Here is a 23,515-nt window from a genome sequence, read left to right on the forward strand (position 1 = left end):
ATGCGTTTGGTTTTACTAGCGTTTAAGAGCAGTTGGAGGCCACGGATATGGCATTGAATCTTGTGAGGACACTGTGTTAACTAACTTCCAAAGAAGGGCCAGATGTATACAGAATGGTGTCGTCTGCGTAGAGGTGGATCAGGGAATCACCCGCAGCAAGAGCGACATCATTGATATATATATACAGAGAAAAGAGTCGGCCTGAGAATTGAACCCGGTGGTACCCCCATAGAGACTGCCAGAGGTCTGGACAACAGGTCCTCCCATTTGACACACTGAACTCTGTCTGCAAAGTAGTTGGTGATGACAGTCATACAAATGCACACTTTTCTTAAATTATAGATACCGTACTCTTACCGTGGGCCCACTGTACCGTGGCATCCCTAGTGAAGACTAACAGCAAATGCCTCACAGCTAAGTGCCGACAAGCACACGCATAACTCGGTTAAGCAATGCTTGTCCCTCTGATTTATTATGGCCCTGCAATGGGAATCTAACTTGCTCATGCAGGTCTCCAACAAGCCCCGCGAGTGTTAAGTTTTACAGAGTACCGGCTTGTGATAAGCCAACAAGCATGTCTCCACTCCATGCCTAACAGCACTGTGTCTCCAGAAATGCAAGGGCACAGGGCCATGATATTTCGATCAAAGTGTCTCTCTTTGACGCCAATAGGGGATGCCACCCCACTACATCGGTTGAGTGCGAGTCATCAAGCTTGTGGACAGCTCTTTCTCATAGCGGAGATTCGACACGCAAGCACAGTTACTCCCTAAGGGCTGTCTACTATTACGAAGGGATACAAGCTTCAGTTCGCTATGAAATTACCCATTTTCTACTGGGTTCTATTTCATTTCGTACTTTACTGACTTTATTGTCCCCATGGGGAAATTTTGTTGCAGTGTCATGTACATTTTTAAAGTGGCGTTTTAAATACAAAACAAATTGACAATACAACTTTCATAACAGTTACATACCAATAAAATGAGACTAGCCTGCTGGCCTTACTGGGTCGATAGGAACATTTAGCCTGAGCTATTTAGGAGGGATGTGACACATGGCACAAATGATTGTCTAGTTCTGTTTTTCCTGCCGAGGGGTGCCCTATACTCTGCACCCAGAGGGGAGTATTTCAAATTCTGGGTACAGGGGGTTGCTTGGGTCTAAAATTATTTAGTGAGCCTTGCGGAGGGCCCTGACCTTAAAGATCTCGTCCAGGCCTGCCTGTCTGTTTGACTCTATGTACCTTGCTTGCTGTGGTGATAATTCTTCTCAGCATATTTCTCAGGCTGACAGTGGCTTTGCCAAACCAACAAACAATACAAAAAGTTAATACTCTCAATGAATGATTTGTTAAACAGAGTCAGTATAGTACAGTCAACATTAAAAGATCACAGCTTTTTGAGAAAGTAGAGTCTCTGTTGACTCTTTTTGAAGATCAGGTCTGTACATTTACTCCACTGAAGCTTATTGTCCAAGAGGACACCCAGATATTTATATTTCTTTACAATCTCAATGTTCTGACCTGCAACATCTATCAGAGGTAGGTGCTTTACACTTCCTGAAGTCTATGCACATCTTTTTTGTCTTGTTGTTATTGAGAACCAAGTGTCGTCACACCACTCTACAAAGTCGTAATTTAGGACCAGGCCATAGTGTTCCTCATTATCATGCAACAGGCTGATCAAAGCAGTTTCATCAGCAAACGTAAAGAGGTCTTTGTCAGGATGGGAACTAGTACAACTATTAGTGTACAGGAGTGGGGACAAAACACATCCCTGAGGAGAGCCTGTGTTGATGGTGCGTATTTTTGGCACGTGGGGACCTACTTTGACCCGCTGTGACCTCTGGCTCATAAAGTCCAACACCCACAAAACCAGCCCCCTATCTAAGGAGAAGTCCCGTATATGAGTCTCTGTGTCAGAATGTAAGGCTGGATTGTGTTCAATGCAGAAGAAAAGTCAACAAACAGAACCCTGACCCTCTAGATGTTTATAGACCATGTAGAGGAGAGTAAGAATGGCATCATCAAGTCTTCTGATGGGCAAACTGAAACGGGTCAAGGAGATTCTGGGTGGCACAATTTTCTCAAAGCATTTCATTACTAAGGATGTCAGTGACAGGGCGGTAGTCATTCACCACAGATGGATTAATCCCTTGCCAGGCCAACCTTAAGTTTCCTGTCTTGTATGGCTCCTTGTCAACCAGTATCTGTCTTTAGATCTCACATTGTACATCTCTTAAAGCCTGTCTATTACCCTCAGCAGAAACTGCCTTCTTCCTATTAAGTAGTGATTTTAGATTTTTTTTTGATACCCAAGGGTTATTGTTAGGGAAGATTTTACAGATTTTAGAAGGCACAACTGACACAACACACGTTTACATAGTCTGAAAAACATCTGTGATCAGAGCTGCTGTCCTCATACCTCCCACCATAGTACAGTCAAAACACCCTTGGAGACGAGTGATACTATTGTCGCTCCAGATCTGGACAGTTTTAACTGTAGGTTTCTCCCTCTCCAGGAGCTGACAGTAGGTTGGCCGGAGATAGACAACATTGTGGTCTGATGTCCCCAGGGGAGGTCTGGTGGTGTCAGAGAAAGCATTTGGTATTGCCCCATAACACAAATCAAGAGTCTTATTTTTCCTAGTGTGACATTTCACATACTGGTGGTACATGCTCAGGACCAAAGTACAGTTGTTAAAATCCCCTAAAAAATATGTGGGTGTGTCAGGGAGATGGATTCCAGTTTCTGTGACAGATAATAAATAATCTCACGGGGCAGATAGTAGGGTTGCAGTGACACAGAAAGCAGTTCAATAGCCAACGGCGACTCGACAAAAGTCGCCAACATGCGCAAGAAAGAAGGCGAAGCTTTCAACTACTGCCAGCCCTGCAGAATGCCCTGGGCCCTGTGGCATTCCGTTGGTTCCTGCATCTCGCCCCAGCCTCACAGCTGGGAGTGGGCAACAGACTGGCCTTGGGGCACTGAGGTCCCCGGCGATGCAGTTGTCTACCAAGACTCAGGTTAAGCCCTTGAACCAGGCCAAACCTGTAGGGAAGCATTTTTGCTCCACAGCAAGGATCTGCCCCTCTAACACTCTTAAGGGAGGTAAGAGGGGTTGGCCAACCTAGGGTGGATCCCTTGCGGTTGAGGAGGATGGTGTGCAGGGCCTCTGCCCTACCCTCTCTATTTGGGTTTATTGGTTGCTACTCCTACCCCTTTCCTAGTTTCCACCCCAAAACAACAGTGTTTTTCCGGTTGGCCATTACAATCCTTGCAGCTATCGTCATACCCTAGTGAACGAAGCAAGGAAAGAGACATACCCATGATTCTTGGAAAAGAGTACCGGCCCCTTATGCACGCTCCCTTTTTTTATATTTGGGCAGTTTTTTTTTTGTGGCGAAATGGTGTGACTATACAGATTGTTCCTTCCTACATTCTGTTTTCCATGGTCCTATGCTCCTTGTAGGATCTTTTGGATGAAGAGAAGGGTCGTAATTAGAGGTCGACCGATTATGATTTTTCAACACCGATACCGATTGTTGGAGGACCAAAAAAGCCGATACCGATTAATCGGACGATTTTTATTTATTTATTTGTAATAATGACAATTACAACAATACTGAATGAACACTTATTTTAACTTAATATAATACAGCAATAAAATCAATTTAGCCTCAAATAAATAATGAAACGTGTTCCATTTGGTTTAAATAATGCAAAAACAAAGTGTTGGAGAAGAAAGTAAAAGTGCAATATGCGCCATGTAAGAAAGCTAACGTTTAAGTTCCTTGCTCAGAACATCAGAACATATGAAAGCTGGTGGTTCCTTTTAACATGAGTCTTCAATATTCCCAGGTAAGAAGTTTTAGGTTGTAGTTATTATAGGAATTATAGGACTATTTCCCTCTATACCATTTGAATTTCATTAATCTTTGACTATTGGATGTTCTTATGGGCACTTTAGTATTGCCAGTGTAACAGTATAGCTTCCTTCCCTCTCCTCGCTCTTCCCTGGGCTCAAACCAGGAACACAACGACAACAGCCACCCTCGAAGCAGCGTTACACATGCAGAGCAAGGGGAACAACCACCCCAAGGCTCAGAGCGAGTGATGTTTGAAACGCTATTAGCAAGCGCTAACTAGCTAGCCATTTCACTTCGGTTACACCAGCCTCATCTCGGGAGTTGATAGGCTTGAAGTCATAAACAGCGCAATGCTTGACGCACAACGAAGAGCTGCTGGCAAAACGCACGAAAGTGTTGTTTGAATGAATGTTTATGCGCCTGCTTCTGCCTACCACTGCTCAGTCAGATACTTAGACGCTTGTATGCTCAGTCAGATTATATGCAACGCAGGACACGCTAGATAATATCTAGTAATATTTTTTTTATTTTTTATTTCACCTTTATTTAACCAGGTAGGCTAGTTGAGAACAAGTTCTCATTTGCAACTGCGACCTGGCCAAGATAAAGCATAGCAGTATGAGCAGACAACACAGAGTTACACATGGAGTAAACAATTAACAAGTCAATAACACAGTAGAAAACAAAGGGGGAGTCTATATACAATGTGTGCAAAAGGCATGAGGTAGGCGAATAATTACAATTTTGCAGATTAACACTGGAGTGATAAATGATCAGATGGTCATGTACAGGTAGAGATATTGGTGTGCAAAAGAGCAGAAAAATAAATAAATAAAAACAGTATGGGATGAGGTAGGTGAGAATGGGTGGGCTATTTACCAATAGACTATGTACAGCTGCAGCGATCGGTTAGCTGCTCAGATAGCTGATGTTTGAAGTTGGTGAGGGAGATAAAAGTCTCCAACTTCAGCGATTTTTGCAATTCGTTCCAGTCACAGGCAGCAGAGTACTGGAACGAAAGGCGGCCAAATGAGGTGTTGGCTTTAGGGATGATCAGTGAGATACACCTGCTGGAGCGCGTGCTACGGGTGGGTGTTGCCATCGTGACCAGTGAGCTGAGATAAGGCGGAGCTTTACCTAGCATGGACTTGTAGATGACCTGGAGCCAGTGGGTCTGGCGACGAATATGTAGCGAGGGCCAGCCGACTAGAGCATACAAGTCGCAGTGGTGGGTGGTATAAGGTGCTTTAGTGACAAAACGGATGGCACTGTGATAGACTGCATCCAGTTTGCTGAGTAGAGTGTTGGAAGCCATTTTGTAGATGACATCGCCGAAGTCGAGGATCGGTAGGATAGTCAGTTTTACTAGGGTAAGCTTGGCGGCGTGAGTGAAGGAGGCTTTGTTGCGGAATAGAAAGCCGACTCTTGATTTGATTTTCGATTGGAGATGTTTGATATGAGTCTGGAAGGAGAGTTTGCAGTCTAGCCAGACACCTAGGTACTTATAGATGTCCACATATTCTAGGTCGGAACCATCCAGGGTGGTGATGCTAGGCGGGGATGCGGGTGCAGGCAGCGATCGGTTGAAAAGCATGCATTTGGTTTTACTAGCGTTTAAGAGCAGTCGGAGGCCACGGAAGGAGTGTTGTATGGCATTGAAGCTTGTTTGGAGGTTAGATAGCACAGTGTCCAATGACGGGCCGAAAGTATATAAAATGGTGTCGTCTGCGTAGAGGTGGATCAGGGAATCGCCCGCAGCAAGAGCAACATCATTGATGTATACAGAGAAAAGAGTCGGCCCGAGAATTGAACCCTGTGGCACCCCCATAGAGACTGCCAGAGGACCGGACAGCATGCCCTCCGATTTGACACACTGAACTCTGTCTGCAAAGTAATTGGTGAACCAGGCAAGGCAGTCATCCGAAAAACCGAGGCTACTGAGTCTGCCGATAAGAATATGGTGATTGACAGAGTCAAAAGCCTTGGCAAGGTCGATGAAGACGGCTGCACAGTACTGTCTTTTATCAATGGCGGTTATGATATCGTTTAGTACCTTGAGTGTGGCTGAGGTGCACCCGTGACCGGCTCGGAAACCAGATTGCACAGCGGAGAAGGTACAGTGGGATTCAAGATGGTCAGTGACCTGTTTGTTGACTTGGCTTTCGAAGACCTTAGATAGGCAGGGCAGGATGGATATAGGTCTGTAACAGTTTGGGTCCAGGGTGTCTCCCCCTTTGAAGAGGGGGATAACTGCGGCAGCTTTCCAATCCTTGGGGATCTCAGACGATATGAAAGAGAGGTTGAACAGGCTGGTAATAGGGGTTGCGACAATGGTGGCGGATAGTTTCAGAAATAGAGGGTCCAGATTGTCAAGCCCAGCTGATTTGTACGGGTCCAGGTTTTGCAGCTCTTTCAGAACATCTGCTATCTGGATTTGGGTAAAGGAGAACCTGGAGAGGCTTGGGCGAGGAGCAGCGGGGGGGGCGGGGCTGTAGGCCGAGGTTGAAGTAGCCAGGCGGAAGGCATGGCCAGCCGTTGAGAAATGCTCATTGAAGTTTTCGATAATCATGGATTTATCGGTGGTGACCGTGTTACCTAGCCTCAGTGCAGTGGGCAGCTGGGAGGAGGTGCTCTTGTTCTCCATTGACTTCACAGTGTCCCAGAACTTTTTGGAGTTGGAGCTACAGGATGCAAACTTCTGCCTGAAGAAGCTGGCCTTAGCTTTCCTGACTGACTGCGTGTATTGGTTCCGGACTTCCCTGAACAGTTGCATATCACGGGGACTATTCGATGCTATTGCAGTCCGCCACAATATCATAAACCATGTGTAGTTAACTAGTGATTATGATTATTTTTTATAAGATAAGTTTAATGCTAGCTAGCAACTTACCATGGCTTACTGCATTCGTGTAACAGGCAGTCTCCTTGTGGAGTGCACAAGGACTAGTTAACTGTAAGGTTGTAAGATTGTATCCCCCGAGCTGATAAGGTAAAACTCTGCCCCTGAACGAGGCAGTTAACCCACCGTTCCTAGGCCGTCATTGAAAATAAGAATGTGTTCTTAACTGACTTGCCTAGTTAAATAAAGATTAAATAAAGGTGAAACAATATAAATATATTTAAAAAATCTGCAAAATCGGTGTCCAAAAATGGAAAACTTGAAATCGGCCCTAATTAATCGTCCATTCCGATTTAATTGTTAGGTCCTCTTGCCGCTTTCTCGGCCTGCCAAGGCCGCTACATTTATACAGTTTACCATGACTGTTATGCCATCTCTAAGGGGGAGGACGTCACTTACGCACAGTCTCTTTTAGCTCATTCTGGTACCTGTCTATTGTGCTTAAGAATAATTTTTCATAGCAGCTTTTATCTGCTGAAAAGTGTGTAATGTAATATGCCTCCGTCTTTCGCTTTACAAATCAGGGATGCCAAGGACAGTAGTATGTGACTCATTTCAGGAAACTAGGCGTATGTCGCCTGTCACTACTTCACAGGAGCGCCACTTGAACCTAAACTTTTTTCTTTTTTTTATCAAAATGTCTTTATTGGCAGAAATGCCTTTTTGAACATGTGAACTTTCATGTGCCTTAATAACAAACTTGTTTGCCATCTGTAAATACCAATACAATTGTTAAATTATGAGCCTAGTTCGTTTAGCCATAGAAAAAGTGAGCAACCTTCCTGTTAGCCATGATTGGCTGAGATAATGAGTGGGCTGGACATGCCGAGAGATGATATGCGTTCGGATTAGTCTGCCATGTAGCACGCTTCTCTCAATAATATGAGCTGGTCAGTATGTGTTGGTAATCCTTTCTAACTTTTTTTTGAAAGATATTATGTAGTAGAACTGCGTAAGTGTTGCTCTCCACTTTCTGGAGGACCGCGTTTTGAAATCAGTGGAATTAGAGTATGATAGATAAGGAGATGGAGAAAATTATGGCATTAGATTGCAAATATACAGACTGAGTCTAAAAGAAAAACACACAGAAGGCTGGTGTTTTTATGAAACACCTGTATCTGGATTACATCTTCCAACTAGGCAGCCATGGCATCCGTGACAGAGAGGGAGAAGCGTCCTTCCATGTATAAGGGTAAGAGTCTAGCTAGCTACATTTTCAGATATTACCAATTTTGTCAGTCATTTTCATTTCAAGTTCGTGTACTGTTAGCTAGCTAATATTATCTGCCTGGCTAGCGTTACGTGTATAATCTGTGTAGCAATATTCATATCTCAGATCCATTTGCATTGCTAGTTATCCTAATCTTAGCTAGCTAACATTGAACCTGGTTGGTTAGCTACCTACTGATTCATACAGGGTAGTAACGTTATGAGTTGGGATTATGATTCGTTGTTTAGCTAGCTAGCTACATGCCTTAACTTGTTATGGCTGCAATCCCCCTATCGGGATAAGTGTCATCAACAACCACTGAATAGCATAGCCCTACATTCAATAAATATTACTACAAATATTTATATTCATGAAATCACAAGTGCAATATAGGAAAACACAGCCTAGCCTTTTGTTAATCCACCTGTTGTGTCAGATTTTGAAACTATGCTTTACAGCGAAAGCAATCCAAGCGTTTGTGTAAGTTTATCGATCACACAACAAAACATTAAGTACACTTAGCATCAGGAAGCTTGGTCACGAAAATCAGAAAAGCAATCAAATGAATCGTTTACCTTTAATGATCTTCGGATGTTTTAACTCACGAGACTCCCAGTTACACAACAAATGTTCCTTTTGTTCCATAAAGATTATTTTTATATCCAAAATACCTCCGTTTGTTTGGCGTGTTATGTTCAGAAATCCACAGGAAAGAGCGGTCAACGCAGACGGAAATTCCAAATAGTTTCCATAATGTCCACAGAAACATGTCAAACATTTTTTATAATCAATCAGGTTGTTTTTAAAATATATAATCGATAATATATCAACCGCAAATGTCTTTCACAGTAGGAGAGGGAAAAGCAATACCTATCCAAACTCTGTTGCGCGAGCAAAACTCATGTGACCACTTGACGCGATGTTATCGTTCTGGCTCATTTTTCAAAATAAAAGCCTGAAACTATGTCTGAAGACTGTTGACACCTTGAGGAAGCAATAGGAAAGGGAATCTGGTTCATATCCCTTTAAATCCAGCTAAGGGAGGCTATAGAACATGGAGTTTTCAAAATATCAGCCACTTCCTGTTTTGATTTTCCTCAGGGTTTCGCCTGCAATATCAGTTCTGTTATACTCACAGACAATATTTAGACAGTTTTGGAAACTTTAGTGTTTTCTATCCAATACTAATAATACTATGCATATATTACCAACTGAGACTGAGGAGCTGGCCGTTTTACAATGGGCATCTTTTCACCCAAGCTACTCAATACTGCCCCTGCAGACATATGAAGTTACCAAAAGACTACAATGCAAGTAACTATTTCCGTAGAATGTTTATGATGTCACTGTGACAACTGTCGATAGACCTAGCTGGTAAATTCGCTCTGGCTATCTACTCCCGATTTCAGAGCACTCTTGTCTGATTGGGCTAGAGTGCAGAACAACTGACCAATTTACGAACGCTCAACACCCGTTGAATATGGCCGCTATCAGTAAACGTTGGCAAAAAAGTGTAATTATAGTTTTGCCAGCAGCACAGTTGCAGTCCCCAACGGTCTGGATAACAGAACAGCCTAACCAGTTCTGCTAGGGCAAGTAAAATGGTAAGAGTGAGCTGTTCTCTCATTTGTGTCTGGAAGTAGCTAGCAAGCTAGCCAAAGTTAGCCAGTTAGCCTGGGTGCTTGACTGCTGCTGTTAGGTCGGAACGCTTGGATCAACGCTACTCCTCGGCCAGAGTGTCCAGTGTGCACTCTGAACGCTCCAAGAGCGGAACACTCTGAATTTACAAACAGACAATCTGACAACCCTCTTTAGTTTACGAATGCCCAGAGCACACTCTGTCTCTCCAGATTAAATTTACAAACACACCTGTAGTATAAGCCAGCCTTTAGTCTTGAAATCTTAGCCTCACGTGAATCCTAAAGCTTAAAAGGATGTGAACGATGCTGAATGGGTGTAGACAAAGAAGAGACCTACAGAAGGTACCAAAACATTCAAGGGCCATTTTCTCAAGTGAGGTTACAAGTTTATCAACTTTCAAAGCAGACTTACATTACAGTTGATGAACAATTGGAAAGTAAGTACTTTTATCCAATGTAAAAAACACAATTTAAAATTCTGCTACTTAAGATCGAGCCGGTCGGTCACATATGTGACTCGCCACCTGGATTCGGTCTTATGTAGAAAAATTTGAAATAGTTTTTTTTATGTTGCTAAAACGTAGACTGAGCTACAAAATGGTATATCATACACTGCATTTTTTAAGAACCACGGGAAAGTAATTCTGCTTTGAAAGTTGCTAAACTTGTATACTCACTTTTGAGAAACTTAAATGTATAAATCATTTCAAATGTTTCTTTCTGTTATTGACGGATAGACAGGGGCACACTCAGACATACTAAACACAAATGCTTTGTTTGTAAATTGAGTCTGCCAGATCAAATGCAGTAGGGATGACCAGGGATGTTCACTTGATAAGTGTGTGAATTGGACAATTTTCCTGTCAAAATGTACTTTTGGGTGTCAGGGAAATTGTATGGAGTAAAAAGTACATTTTATTTCGGAATGTAGTGAAGTAAAAGTTGACAAAAATATAAATTAGTAAAATACAGATTGCCCCCCCCCCAAAAAATATTTTTACTAAAGTACTTTACACCACTGCCCAAATGCCTTCACACAAGTACATTAGCATACAGCATATACTGTTACAAATGCACTTATCACGTAGTATTCCATATATAAGTTAAGGCCATGCAATCTGAGATGAAACCTGAGTGAGGTGCACATGTAAAGTACATAAACAGATGCATGTACCATATATTTATGTGGTGGACACTTGATACGGTCACATGATATTGTTATGGTATGTCACAAAATCATGTTATGACCACATGTATCAATTATTTAATTGTATATATCAATATTTTTCTAAGTGGATGTTTCTCTACAGAAGGTGTTAACAGTACAGCCAAATAGTTACTTGCACAGTAGCAATATCAGAAATAGATCCTGTCAATATAAATATGCAGAATGTAGAAGAACAGTATCAATATCAGTGATAGACAAGGTAGTTATGCATACAATCAGGGGTAAAGTGGCTGAGCAGCAGGATTAACAAAAAAATAGTAGCAGGAACCTATGGCTTGTGTGTTAGGAGAGAGTAATTTGAATAGAGGCACTGCAGATAGTGCTGATGACTGGTCCGTCACAAAACTACCTGATCTTCTCAAAAAGATACGTTGTGTCCAGTCCAGGTGGTGCTTGTATAGACAGACCATCTATGGGAGGAAGGATGTCAGTGTTGCGCAGCAGCTGAAATCTGGTCCCGACTGAGTTCGAACGCTCCTTGGTGACAGCACCAGGCTCCAGAGAATCGAAACTGTAAAACAGGGAATAATAACAAAAAGTCTGAAGACATTACAACCTTGCACAGCATCAATTCACAGCATCAATTCACCTCCCAAGTTTACCTCATATAATTCAATGAAAAATGATTTTTCACCTGAAGTGCTGGTACTGCTTGATCTGTGGCAGCGGCCTGAAGTACGGAGTCAGCCATAGCTTTCCACCAGCACTGTATTATCCTCCAGTCCAACCAGCTGTGGGATGTTGACCCCTGTCACAGTTGACCCCTTCACAACACCAGCAATCTCAGACAAAGTGTTCACTCTGGTCTTTCGGAAGCGCTGCTTGATGAGACCGACACACCAGTCGGGGGCAAACTTGGTGTGGCCTGTGATCAGGAAGTGAAGGTCCAGACTGTGCTGGAGATTGTGCATGGCGTTGCAGTTATCACAATTCAGGTCCACACGTGTTTCTCCAACTCCGTAGTTGGTGAAGAAATGGTTGTATTCCGTCACAACAAGCCACACTTGCGACGAGTTAAAAAGTAGATGGGACCTGGAAACAATAGCAGCAGCAGCTTTCCACCAAAGTGTTTGTGTCCTGGGTGGCGTCCTGGTAATACTATTGCATTATCCTCTGCGTAGTTGTTGACGTTCACCACTCGCTGCAAGTCCTCATGCTTCAGGTGTAACCTGAGCCAGCTCTCTTTTTGATGAGAGGCATTAGACCATTCTCTTTGTATGACTGGTGGAGGGCAGTTAAGCATGTTCTACTGATACAATAGATGCGAAATGACATTCTGAGAGAAAATCACTACACACAGTTCATACATGTCATGTTAGTTTGCTAACAGCAAGCTTATTAGGGATAGATGTCCCGCTAGCGGGGACACCAGCCTACAACATCCGGTGAAATTGGAGGGCACACAATTTAAATAAATAATCGTAATATTAAAAATTCATGAACATACAAGTAAGATATATCATTTAAAAGCTTAAATTCTTGTTAATGTAACTGCGTTGTCCGATTTCTAATAGGCTTTAACCTCTAGTGACACCCCATCCCGTGAACGGGACCGTTGTCATCATCTGACACTAATTAGCATAACGCAACGAACATAAATATTACTCGAAAATATTCCTATTCATGAAAATCACAAGTGAAATATATTGAGACACCGCTTAGCCTTTTGTTAATCACCCTGTCATCTCAGATTTTCAAAATACGCTTTACAGCCAAAGCTAGACAAGTATTTGTGTAAGTTTATCGATAGCCTAGCATAGCATTTTGTCCAGCTAGCAGCAGGTAACTTGGTCACGGAAATCAGAAAAGCAATCAAATTAAATAGTTTACCTTTGATGAGCTTCGGATGTTTTCACTCACGAGACTCCCAGTTAGATAGCAAATGTTCCTTTTTTCCAAAAATATTATTTTTGTAGGCAAAATAGCTTCGTTTGTTCTTCACGTTTGGCTGAGAAATCGCCCGGAAATTGCAGTCACGAAAACGGCGAAAAATATTCCAAATTAGCTCCATAATATCGACGGAAACATGGCAAACGTTGTTTATAATCAATCCTCAAGGTGTTTTTCAAATATCTATTCGATAATATATCCATCGGGACAGTTCGTTTTTCAGTAGAACCGATTGGAGTAATGGCCACCTCTGTATTTTACGCGAGAATCTCTCTGGGAGCATCAGGTGACCACTTGCGCAATGTAGCCGCCTACGGGTATTCTTCAACATAAATGCGTAAAACTACGTCACAATGCTGTAGACACCTTCGGGAATACGGAGAAAGAGTAATCTGGTTGATAGCCCATTCACTGCTCAATAGGGACGCATTGGAACGCAGCGCTTTCAAAACATGAGGCACTTCCGGATTGGGTTTTTCTCAGGCTTTCGCCTGCAACATCAGTTCTGTTATACTCACAGACAATATTTTTACAGTTTTGGAAACTTTTTAGAGTGTTTTCTATCCTAAGCTGTCAATTATATGCACATTCTAGCATCTTGTCCTGACAAAATATCCCGTTTACTACGGGAACGTTTTTTTTCCAAAAATGAAAATACTGCCCCCTAGTCACAAAAGGTTAAGGCGAAAGCATTTCATGCGATTGTCTGAGGACGGTGCCCCAAATCAACATATTTTTCAACCAGCACAGGCTTCAAAAATCACACATGGCGATTTAAATAAATCACTTACTTTTGAAGATCTTCCTCTGTTTGCAATCCCAAGTGTCCCAGCTACAACATGAATGGTTGTTTTGTTAGATCAAATCCTTTTTTATATCCCAAAAGGTCTGTTTAGTTGGCACCATCGATTTCAGTAATCCAAAAAGCTACTGCTAAACTTCGTTCAAACAAGTCAAACGACGTTTCTATTTAATCCTCAGGTACTCTAAAATGTAAATTAACTATAATATTTCATATGGAAAGTAGTATGTTCAATAGGAAAGGAAAATTTGTAAGCATGCGTCCTCTCCCTCGCGCGCTGAAAGACTGATATCCTTCCGATGCTCTTCTCACCAAAACTCAAAATTCTTGCTTGTTTTTCAAAAATCAAGCCTGAAACATTGAATAAAGACTTGACATCTAGTGGAAGCCATAGGAATTGCAATCTGGGAGACGGATTTACATTGAAACAATAGATTTCCATTATATAAAAAAAAAATTCTGGTTGTATTTTCTTCAGATTTTCGCCTGCCATATCAATTCTGTTATAGTCGCAGACATAATTTTAACAGTTTTAGAAACTTCAATGTGTTTTCTATCCAATGCTACCAATTATATGCATATCCTGGCTTCTGGGCCTGAGTAACAGGCAGTTTACTTTGGGTCAGTCAAGCGGATATTCAGGAAACTAGACCCTATCCCTATTTTTAACTTGGGGTCTTTTGTTTAGACATGTAGTTAGCTAGCCAGCTAAACAATTAACCATAACCCCAAACCATAAAGTACTAGCAATACAAACCGATTGTCATAGCTAAAGTTAACAAAATAGGTTCAATGTTAGCTAGCTAACATTAGGCTATAACAAAAGCTATACGAAATTGCGTTGCAAACAGTTTATATACTTAAGTTAATGTTAGCTAGCAAGCCAGCCATCTTACCTCAGCTAACAGCAAGCTTTAAATCAAATCAAATTTGATTTGTCACGTACACATGGTTAGCAGATGTTAATGTGAGTGTAGCGAAATGCTTGTGCTTCTAGTTCCGACAATGCAGTAATAACCAACGAGTAATCTAACCTAACAATTCCACAACTACTACCTTATTCACACAAATGTAAAGGGATAAAGAATATGTACATAAAGATGTATAAATGAGTGATGGTACAGAACAGCATAGGCAAGATGCAGTAGATGGTATAGAGTACAGTATATGCATATGAGATGAGTAATGTAGGGTTTATAACTTGGTGTTTTGTTTAGACGTTTAACGTTAGCTAGCTGAACAATGAACTATAATATGGATATTTGCATACTGGAGTCTTTTTGTTAAGTTTTAATACACGATACATAAAAAAAATAAAAAACCTGCGTTAGACAGGATAACCCACCCTACACATACTGACCAGCTCAAATGGACAGTAGTGTCCAGCACACTCATTATCTCAGCCAATCATGGCTAGTGGGAAGGTTGCCTACTTTTTCTGTGGCTTAACCAACTAGGCTCCTAATTTAACAATTTTATTTGTATTCGCAGATGGCATAAACGTTTGTTATTAAGGCACAGGAAAGTTCACATGTTCGAGTAGGCATTTCTGCCAAAAAACGCAATTTGATTGAAAAAATAATGACATAAAAAACAAAAAGTACATTCAAACGGCTCTCCTGTGAAGTCGTGACTTGCGACATAGTTTCTTGAAACGGGTCACATGTGGAATGTGCTCTATCAGCTACTGTTTGCATCTGCAGTCTTCCCAGGGGGTGTTCAGGTTTATTTACCTAACCCTGTCTTTGGCTCAGGTCGACTTTTTCCCATTGTCGCACCATGGAGCCTGTTGCCTTCCCTTGAATGTCGTCGTTGTCCAGTATGTGCGGTTCGCATCTAATTGGATTGTAGGAGAGCTCGGGCAACGGTGTCAGGCTCTTTGCATTTGTTGCACAAATCCCATGCAAGTCACTGTACTTAAATTAGCATATTTCGCACATCATAAACAATACAGACTTTTTTTTTAGCTAAACAATCTGTTATTTTGTTGTTTATTTTGTAAGGTGGATGAATTATCTGTTTTAAAGCCTTACCAACAATATCTGCTAAATATGTGTATGTGACTAATAATATTTGATTTGAACCTATATTGCCTAAATAACATGGTAATTCTAAATAGGGTCAGATACCCTCCATTAGTTCATCAAACTAAATAACAAGGCTTAGGGGAACGGAGCATTGAAGAGGGAATGGTCAACGGAGTGTATATTTCCGCTTCCTTTTACAAATGTGGTCCATTACTGTCTCTTTCTTTACCTCCCTCTCTCAGGCCGGAGCATTACAGCCCCATGCACTTCCGGCTGTGCCAACAGGTGCTGACGGCGGTGCAAAAGCTGGCCAGAGAATCGGGCGGCGGCATGGCCCGGGAGACCTGGGAGGTGCTGCTGCTCTTCCTGCTGCGAATCAACGACACCCTGCTGGCCCCGCCCACAGTTGGAGGTCAGCCAACTGGAACAGACGCAATTAGAGTACTTTTTGTAGTGTTGTGGGGCAATTCCTCACATCCACTTCGGTGACATTTTAGTCTTCCATTGATATCATACCATGACCAATATGTGTCCGCATAATCTTTTTAGATGCAAATGACGATGTAGTGTGGGAACATTTTTCCCCACCTAGACATTTTGGATGATGCATATTCATCCTTACTCCACCCTGTCCCCCATCCCCCAACTCACTCAGGTGGGATAGCGGAGAAGCTGGCTGAGAAGCTGATCAGCGTGCTGTTTGAGGTGTGGTTCCTGGCCTGCATGCGCTGCTTCCCCACACCGCCCTACTGGAAGACGGCCAGGGAGATGCTGGCCAACTGGAGGCACCACCCCCCCGTGGTGGAGCAGTGGAGCAAGGTCATCGCCGCCCTCACCTCCAGGTAGCCACACACAACAAGAACAGTGGTTGCCAACCTTGGGATTGCAGGCTTTTGTTTAAGCTCAGGGCTTAAACATATGATTAGCTTTTTTAAACAATGTGAGTGGACTTATTGGACACCTTCAGGTAAGACCAAATTAATTGGATAACAGGCTGTAGGAGTTTTTTCTGTCAACCACTAACCTGTGTTTTCTACAAGCACATGAAGTATCCAGCCAAATAGAAAATCAGCCAGCCAGGATCCCCCCAGGTGGTTAAGACAAGCCGCTGGTACATTCTAATGCCTTGATTCCATACGAAATACACAGTGAAATGATTGAATTGGGTTTACTGGTTTTACCTCCCAGATTGGAAAAATTAGTTGTATGAATTCAGTGTATTGTTTGTTGTTTTGGATATTGTTTAGGCCTATACTGTATGATCAGGACAATTTTCTGGATGTTTTTTTTTACCTTTAACCTGTTTTCTCTTGATTAGAATGATCTAATTTACACATTAAGTAGTCAAAACCCTATGCTATGACACACCAAATTGAGATCAGATGCATCCAATTTCCTTTGATCATCCTTGAGATGTAACTAAAACTTGATTGGAGTCCACATGTGGCCAATTCAATTGTTTGGACATGATTTCGAAGGAAACGCACCTGTCTATATAAGTCTAAGGAACTGTCCGTAGATCTCGGAGACAGATGGCTCGTCACAATTCTATCTGGGAAAGGGTATAAAACAATTTCTAGAGTGTTGTACGTTTCCAAGAGCACAGTGGTCTCCATAATTGGGAAATTGAAAAAATATGAAACTACACAGACTGCCTAGAGCTGGCCGTCCGACCAAACTGAGCAAGAAAGACCTTGGTCAGGGAGGTGACCAAGACCCCAATGACCACTCTGACAGAACCACAGAGTTCATTCAAGTACAACCGCCTCTACAGCACTAACCCAATCTGGCCTTTTTGGGAGAGTGGCCAGACAGAAGCAACTCTTGAGAAAAAGGCACATGCCAGCATACCTGGAGTTTGCAAAAAGGCATGTGAATGACTTCGAGCACAATGGAAAATATTCTGTGGTCTGATGAGATAAAAATTGAACTATTTGGCCTAAATGCAAAGTGTTGTCTGGAGAAAACCAGGAACAATTAATCACCCATCGAACGCCTTTCCTACTGTAAAGCATGGTGGAGGCACATCATACTATGGGGATGATTTTCAGCGGCAGGCACTGGGAGACTGGTAAGGAGAGAGGGAACAATGAATGGAGCCAAATACAGGCAAATCCTTGATAACCTTCTTCAGAGTGCAAATGACCTCCGACAGGGGCGAAGATTTACGTTCCAACAGGACAATAACCCCAAGCATACAGCCAAAGCAACACTGAAATGGCTCCAGAACAAGAATGTGAAACTCCTTGAGTGACCCAGCCAAAGCCCAGACTTGAATCCCATTGAACATATGTGGAAAGACTTGAAGATTGCTGTTCACTGCCGTTCCCCATCTAACTTAACAGAGCTTGAGAAAATCTGCAAGGAAGAATTGGAGAAAATCCCCAAATCCAGATGTGCAAAACTGATACACACCCAACACGACTCAAAGCTGTAATCGCCTCCAAAAAGGTGCTTCTACAAAGTATTGACTTAAATAAATGAGAGATTTCTGTGTTTCACTTTCAAGACATTTGTAAACATTTCTAAAATCATGTTTTCACTTTGTCATGGGGTATTTTGATTTAATCGCTTTTGAATTCAGGCTTGTAACACAACAAAATGTGGAATAAGTCGAGGGCTGTGAATAGTTTCTGAAGGCACTGTACACGTACATGCAGGAATATTTATAAACTAAAGTATTTGATAATGGATTATTAGCTGATTATAAACCCAAATTAATATCAAGCATTAATTATGTAAATGTATTCATAAGATTCATTAAATGTTCTGTTTTGGCACAGACTGTTGCGGTTCACCTACGGTCCATCCTTCCCTCCGTTCAAAGTCCCAGATGAGGACGCCAACATGATCCCTACTGAGATGGACAACGACTGTGTGGCTCAGACCTGGTTCCGTTTTCTTCACATGCTGAGGTGAGTCTCACGGAGCTAGCTAAACGTATATGTGTGGCACATTATAGGAGGTATTGCTGTTCAAATCTATACTGTATTCTGTGTAATTGCTCCCCGATGAAATAGTATAACTTTCTTCAATCATCATTTAAGAAACTTATCCTGGAAGTAACTTATTGGGTCTTTTTGATGAAGAACATACAAAAAAATACATAAAATCAAAGAAATTGATCTGAAAATGATTCTAGACTCTTAATGGACCTCCAACATTGTAACCTAAAGATCTTAGGCTACATCAATTTAACTGTTACTCTCTAGCAGTTGTTTTTGGCTAGGTTGTGGAGAGAAAGAACATATTACTTTACCCAGCCCAGTACCAATGTTTTTGCACCCCTATGCTAACAGTCCCCTCTACCTCTCTTCCTCTTGCAGTAACCCGGTGGACCTTAGCAACCCGCTGACGGTCAGCTCTACGCCAAAGTTCCAGGAGCAGCTGCTGGGGGTGAGCGGCGTGCCCCAGGAGGTGATCCAGCAGCATCCCTGTCTCAATCAGCTGCCCCAGATCTTCTTCAGGGCCATGCGGGGGGTCAGCTGCCTGGTGGATGCCTTCCTGGGTAAGACTATCTCACTTTATCATTTTTTTTCTCTCCCTTGCATATAATGTTACATTTGACTTTGGCCCTGTCCAGAGACAACCCCCAGCACTTTCCCCTAGGCACTTCATGTAGATCTGGTCCTGTATTCAAGAAACCATTCAGAGTAGGAATCTGGGTAGGAGTGCTGATCTAGGGTCAGTTTAGCCTCATAGATTGTAATGAATAAGATTACATGGACAGGGGGACCTGATCGTAGATCAGCACTCCTACTATGAGACGCTTTTTGAATACGGGCCCTGAAAAAATTGGATAGGTATGGTAGTGGTTCCTTCTCCGATAAGAGGCTGGAGATTTTGCCCTGTTGCTTGAACCTATCAAATACTTTCATATCCTCATGTTTTGCTGGATCCCATCTGACTAAGAGGCCACGTATATGTTTCCTTCTGGCTAGGTGTTGGACTCACAAAGAGAGAGATTAGAGAGAAACTGCCTTATGGTACTCAAACTTCAGCATTCAATTCAGGAGTCAAAGGGTTTAGATTTTGTGGACATTGATAATGTGAAGAAAATAAAAAACATCAAGCAGACCTCCCTGCATTTTTGCCCTATACTTTATCTAAGCACTGTCACAGTGAAGGCTATATACCTCCCTAAATCTCTTGACATCCCCATCTGAAACGGCAGCGCAATGCCACTTTGATTTTTCTTTTGGTTAATGTATCGGTTTTCATTTTGAAAATCACAAACTAGTATTAGCTATGTGGCCAATTATGTTCTACAGTGCCCAAACACACAGAATGTCTCTAATAAATACCTAACATGGCTTGAGTTGTTGAACAGTCATTTAGCCCAATAACTAACCCTCCATTTTGTGTTTCTGCTTCAGCTTTTGTTATTTTTCTTTCTTTCTTTCCCAGAAACACCACTAGTGGTGTCTCCTAGGACCAATATACGTGACAAACTTCCCCCTCTAGTTACACTATTAAACCAGATCTAACCAATGAAATCCAATCACTGACATTATGTATATACCAAACAAGATTCCCTATAGTGTGGTGCCACACTTCTACAGTCACAAAAATAACCTATTCATACACATCTAGGAAAAACACATTATTCACTGTCAGAAGGACAAGCTGTGAAGCTGTTTTGATTCTTAATTTTGATCGATGGCCGTGTCAGCTGCCAAAATAATTGATCAATTTTGTCTTGGTTGGTTGGTCGGTCTGTGTTGTGATTTTCCAGGCTGTGCTTTGACCACTGTCTTTCCTTCAGGTTTCGCTGTGTCTAGGAACAACTTCAGAGAAAGGCTTCCCTCCATGCCCTCCTATTGTACTCCATAGTAGTGTGCTCCCAACCAATCATAAAGGGAGCTGAAGCATTTTGTTGGATTTGCTGGGGCTTGTAAAAATCTGACTGTGGTGAAGCTAGCTGGTGCATGCACTTAGTGGCTGTGTCCAAATCAATTGAATCCATAATCACTATCAGGACAGCAGTGATAAACGGTCTCAATCCTGAAAACCTCTCTTCTCTACCTCTGTATTTCTTGTTATTTTTACATACAGTGCCTTCAGAAAGTATTCACACCCCTCCACTTTTTCCACATTTGTTGTTAAAATGTTGGATTAAAATTGATTTAATTGTCATTTCTAGTCAACGATCTACACAATACAAATGTCAAATTGGGAAAAAACCGTCTCAAATGTATGAAAAAAACGATCGTATTCAACCTCCAATACATGTTAGAATCATCTTTTGGCAGCAATTACAGTAGTGAATCTTTCTGGGGAAATCTCAACACTTTCCACACCTGAATTGTGCAACATTTGCCCATTTATTCTTCAAGCTCTGTCAAATTGGTTGTTGATCATTGCCGTACAACCATTTTCATGTCTTGCATATATTTTCAAGCAGATTTAAGTCAAAACTAACTTGGCCACTCAAGAATATTCGCTGTCTTGTAAGCAACTCGTGTGTAGATTTGGCCTTGTTTTAGGTTATTGTCCTACCGAAAGGTGAAGTCATCTCCCAGTGTCTGGTGGAAAGCAGACTGAACCTGGTTTGCCTCTAGGATTTTGCCTATGCTTAGCACCATTCCGTTTTTTTTTTTATCCTGAAACTCCACGGTCCTTAACGAGAACAAGCATACCCATAACATGATGCAGCCACCGCCATGCTTGAAAATATGGAGTGGTACTCGGTAATGTGTTATCAGTGTGGACAGTAAGGGAACAGTTGAAGTTGGAAGTTTACATACACCTTAGTCAAATACTTTTAAACTCAGTTTTTCACAATTCCTGACATTGAATCCTAATAAAAATTCCCTGTCTTAGGTCAGTTAGGATCACCACTTTATTTTAAGAATGTGAAATGTCAGAATAATAGTAGAGAATTATTTCAGCTTTTATTTCTTTCATCACATTCCCAGTGGGTCATAAGTTTACATACATTAAATTAGTATTTGGTAGCATTGTCTTTCAATTGTTTAACTTGGGTAGCTTGGGTAGCCTTCCACAAGCTTCCCACAATAAGTTGGGTGAATTTTGGCCCATTCCTCCTGACAGAACTGGTGTAACGGAGTCAGGCTTGTAGGCCTCCTTGCTCGCACACGCTTTTCAGTTCTGCCCACAAATTTTCTATGGGATTGAGCTCAGGGCTTTGTGATGGCCACTCCAATACCTTAACTTTGGAAGTATGCTTGGGGTCATTGTCTATTTGGAAGACCCATTTGCGACCAAGCTTTAACTTCCTTACTGATGCCTTGAGATGTTGCTTTCAATATATCCACATTTTCCTCCCTCATGAAGCCATCTATTTTGTGAAGTGCACCAGTCCCTCCTGCAGCAAAGCAACCTACAACATGATACTGCCACCTCTGTGCTTCACGGTTGGGATAGTGTTCTTTGGTTGCAAGAATCCCCCTTTTTCCTCCAAACATAACGATGGTCATTATGGCCAAACAGTTCTATTTTTGTTTCATCAGACTAGAGGACATTTCTCCAAAAAGTACAATCTTTGTCCCCATGTGCAGTTGAAAACCGTAGTCTGGCCTTTTTATGGCGGTTTTGGAGCAGTGCCGCCTTCCTTGCTGAGCGGCCTTTCAGGTTATGTCGATATAGGACTCGTCTTACTTTGCACTTTTCGCACCAAAAGTACGTTCATCTCTAGGAGACAGAACTCGTCTCCTTCCTTAGCGGTATGAAGGCTGCGTGGTCCCATGATGTTTATACTTGCGTACCATTTGATTATACAGATGAACATGGTACCTTCAGGCGTTTGGAAATTGCTCCCAAGGATGAACCAGACTTGTGGAGGTCTACATTTCTGAGGTCTTGGCTGATTTCTTTTGATTTCCCCATGATGTCAAGCAAAGAGGCACTGAGTTTGAAGGTAGGCCTTGAAATGCATCCAAGGGTACACCTCCAATTGACTCAAATTATATCAATTAGCCTATCAGAAGCTTATAAAGCAGTGATATCATTTTCTGGAATTTTCCAAGCTGTTTAAAGGCACAGTCAACTTAGTGTATGGAAACTTCTGACCAACTGGAATTGTGACACAGTGAATTATAAGTGAAATAGTCTGTCTGTAAACAATTGTTGGAAAAATGACTTGTGTCATGCACAAAGTAGATGTCCTAACCGACTTGCCAAAACTATAGTTCGTTAACAAGAAATTTGTGGAGTGGTTGAAAAATGTGTTTTAATGACTCCAACCTAAGTGTATGTAAACTTCCGACTTCAACTGTATATGTTTGATAGGCTATGCCAAGCTTCTGAATAAGTGAACTGTTGTCAAATCAAAATTGGTCGTCAAGGCAATGAAGTGTAAATGTGAATCTTTTTCTCTGTATATTTTTATTTTTAACGTTCCTTTATCTGTGGTGAGTATCTTGCAACAAAGAAGACATCCATCCATGTGAGATGGCTTGTGCATTTTAGGCTGTTTTTTCTGTCTGTGGAGGAAAGGAGAAACACAAAAATTACACGCTGTTGACGTCGGGAAACAGGCCGTGATTGGTTGTTGCTGTTTTCACTGTTTTCACTTCAAACAATGTCCTCTGCCTCGTTCCTTCTCTCTCTCCCTCAGGTGTCTCCCGTCCCCGGTCGGACAGTGCCCCGCCCACCCCTGTCAACAGACTGAGCATGCCGCCGCCCACCACTAACACCACACCCCCTCACAGCCGTCGCCACAAACCCACAGGGGTCACAAAGACGGCCAGTAAAACCTCAACGGTAGGTTCCTACCCCAGAGTTTGTTGTACTTCTTTTGAGCTGCTGTTTATTAGTCTTTCCTAATTTGGCCCATTTGTATCAGATTTAAAATGGAGAACTAAAGTAAAATGGGAAAAACACTTCATACCTTTGCAAATAATGTTTTTTCCAATGTTTAAAAAAAATAAGCAAATGTTAATGTGACTGAATATTCCTATTTTTACTGTGTCAGTTTGATAGTTAATTT

The 23,515-nt window shown here is 41.9% G+C and overlaps 1 protein-coding gene across 7 annotated transcripts in view; it reads left to right on the forward strand.

The window, feature by feature from the left end:
- Positions 1 to 23,515, forward strand: part of LOC110493907 (ral GTPase-activating protein subunit beta) — a 78,281-nt gene that overhangs the window by 11,348 nt on the left and 43,418 nt on the right. For all 7 annotated transcript variants that reach the window (XR_002469211.2, XM_036949898.1, XM_036949896.1 and 4 more), the window contains exons 4-8: positions 15,807 to 15,976; positions 16,220 to 16,406; positions 18,348 to 18,479; positions 18,891 to 19,072; positions 23,144 to 23,289. Coding sequence is in view for 6 of the 7 variants with exons in the window: in XM_036949898.1 (XP_036805793.1) it covers positions 15,807 to 15,976; positions 16,220 to 16,406; positions 18,348 to 18,479; positions 18,891 to 19,072; positions 23,144 to 23,289 (817 nt within the window). In the remaining variant the exon portion in view is untranslated. The remainder of the gene's footprint in view (positions 1 to 15,806; positions 15,977 to 16,219; positions 16,407 to 18,347; positions 18,480 to 18,890; positions 19,073 to 23,143; positions 23,290 to 23,515) is intronic.

Source organism: Oncorhynchus mykiss, chromosome 17, assembly GCF_013265735.2.
Source record: "Oncorhynchus mykiss isolate Arlee chromosome 17, USDA_OmykA_1.1, whole genome shotgun sequence".
In the NCBI taxonomy this organism is placed as follows: domain Eukaryota; kingdom Metazoa; phylum Chordata; class Actinopteri; order Salmoniformes; family Salmonidae; genus Oncorhynchus; species Oncorhynchus mykiss.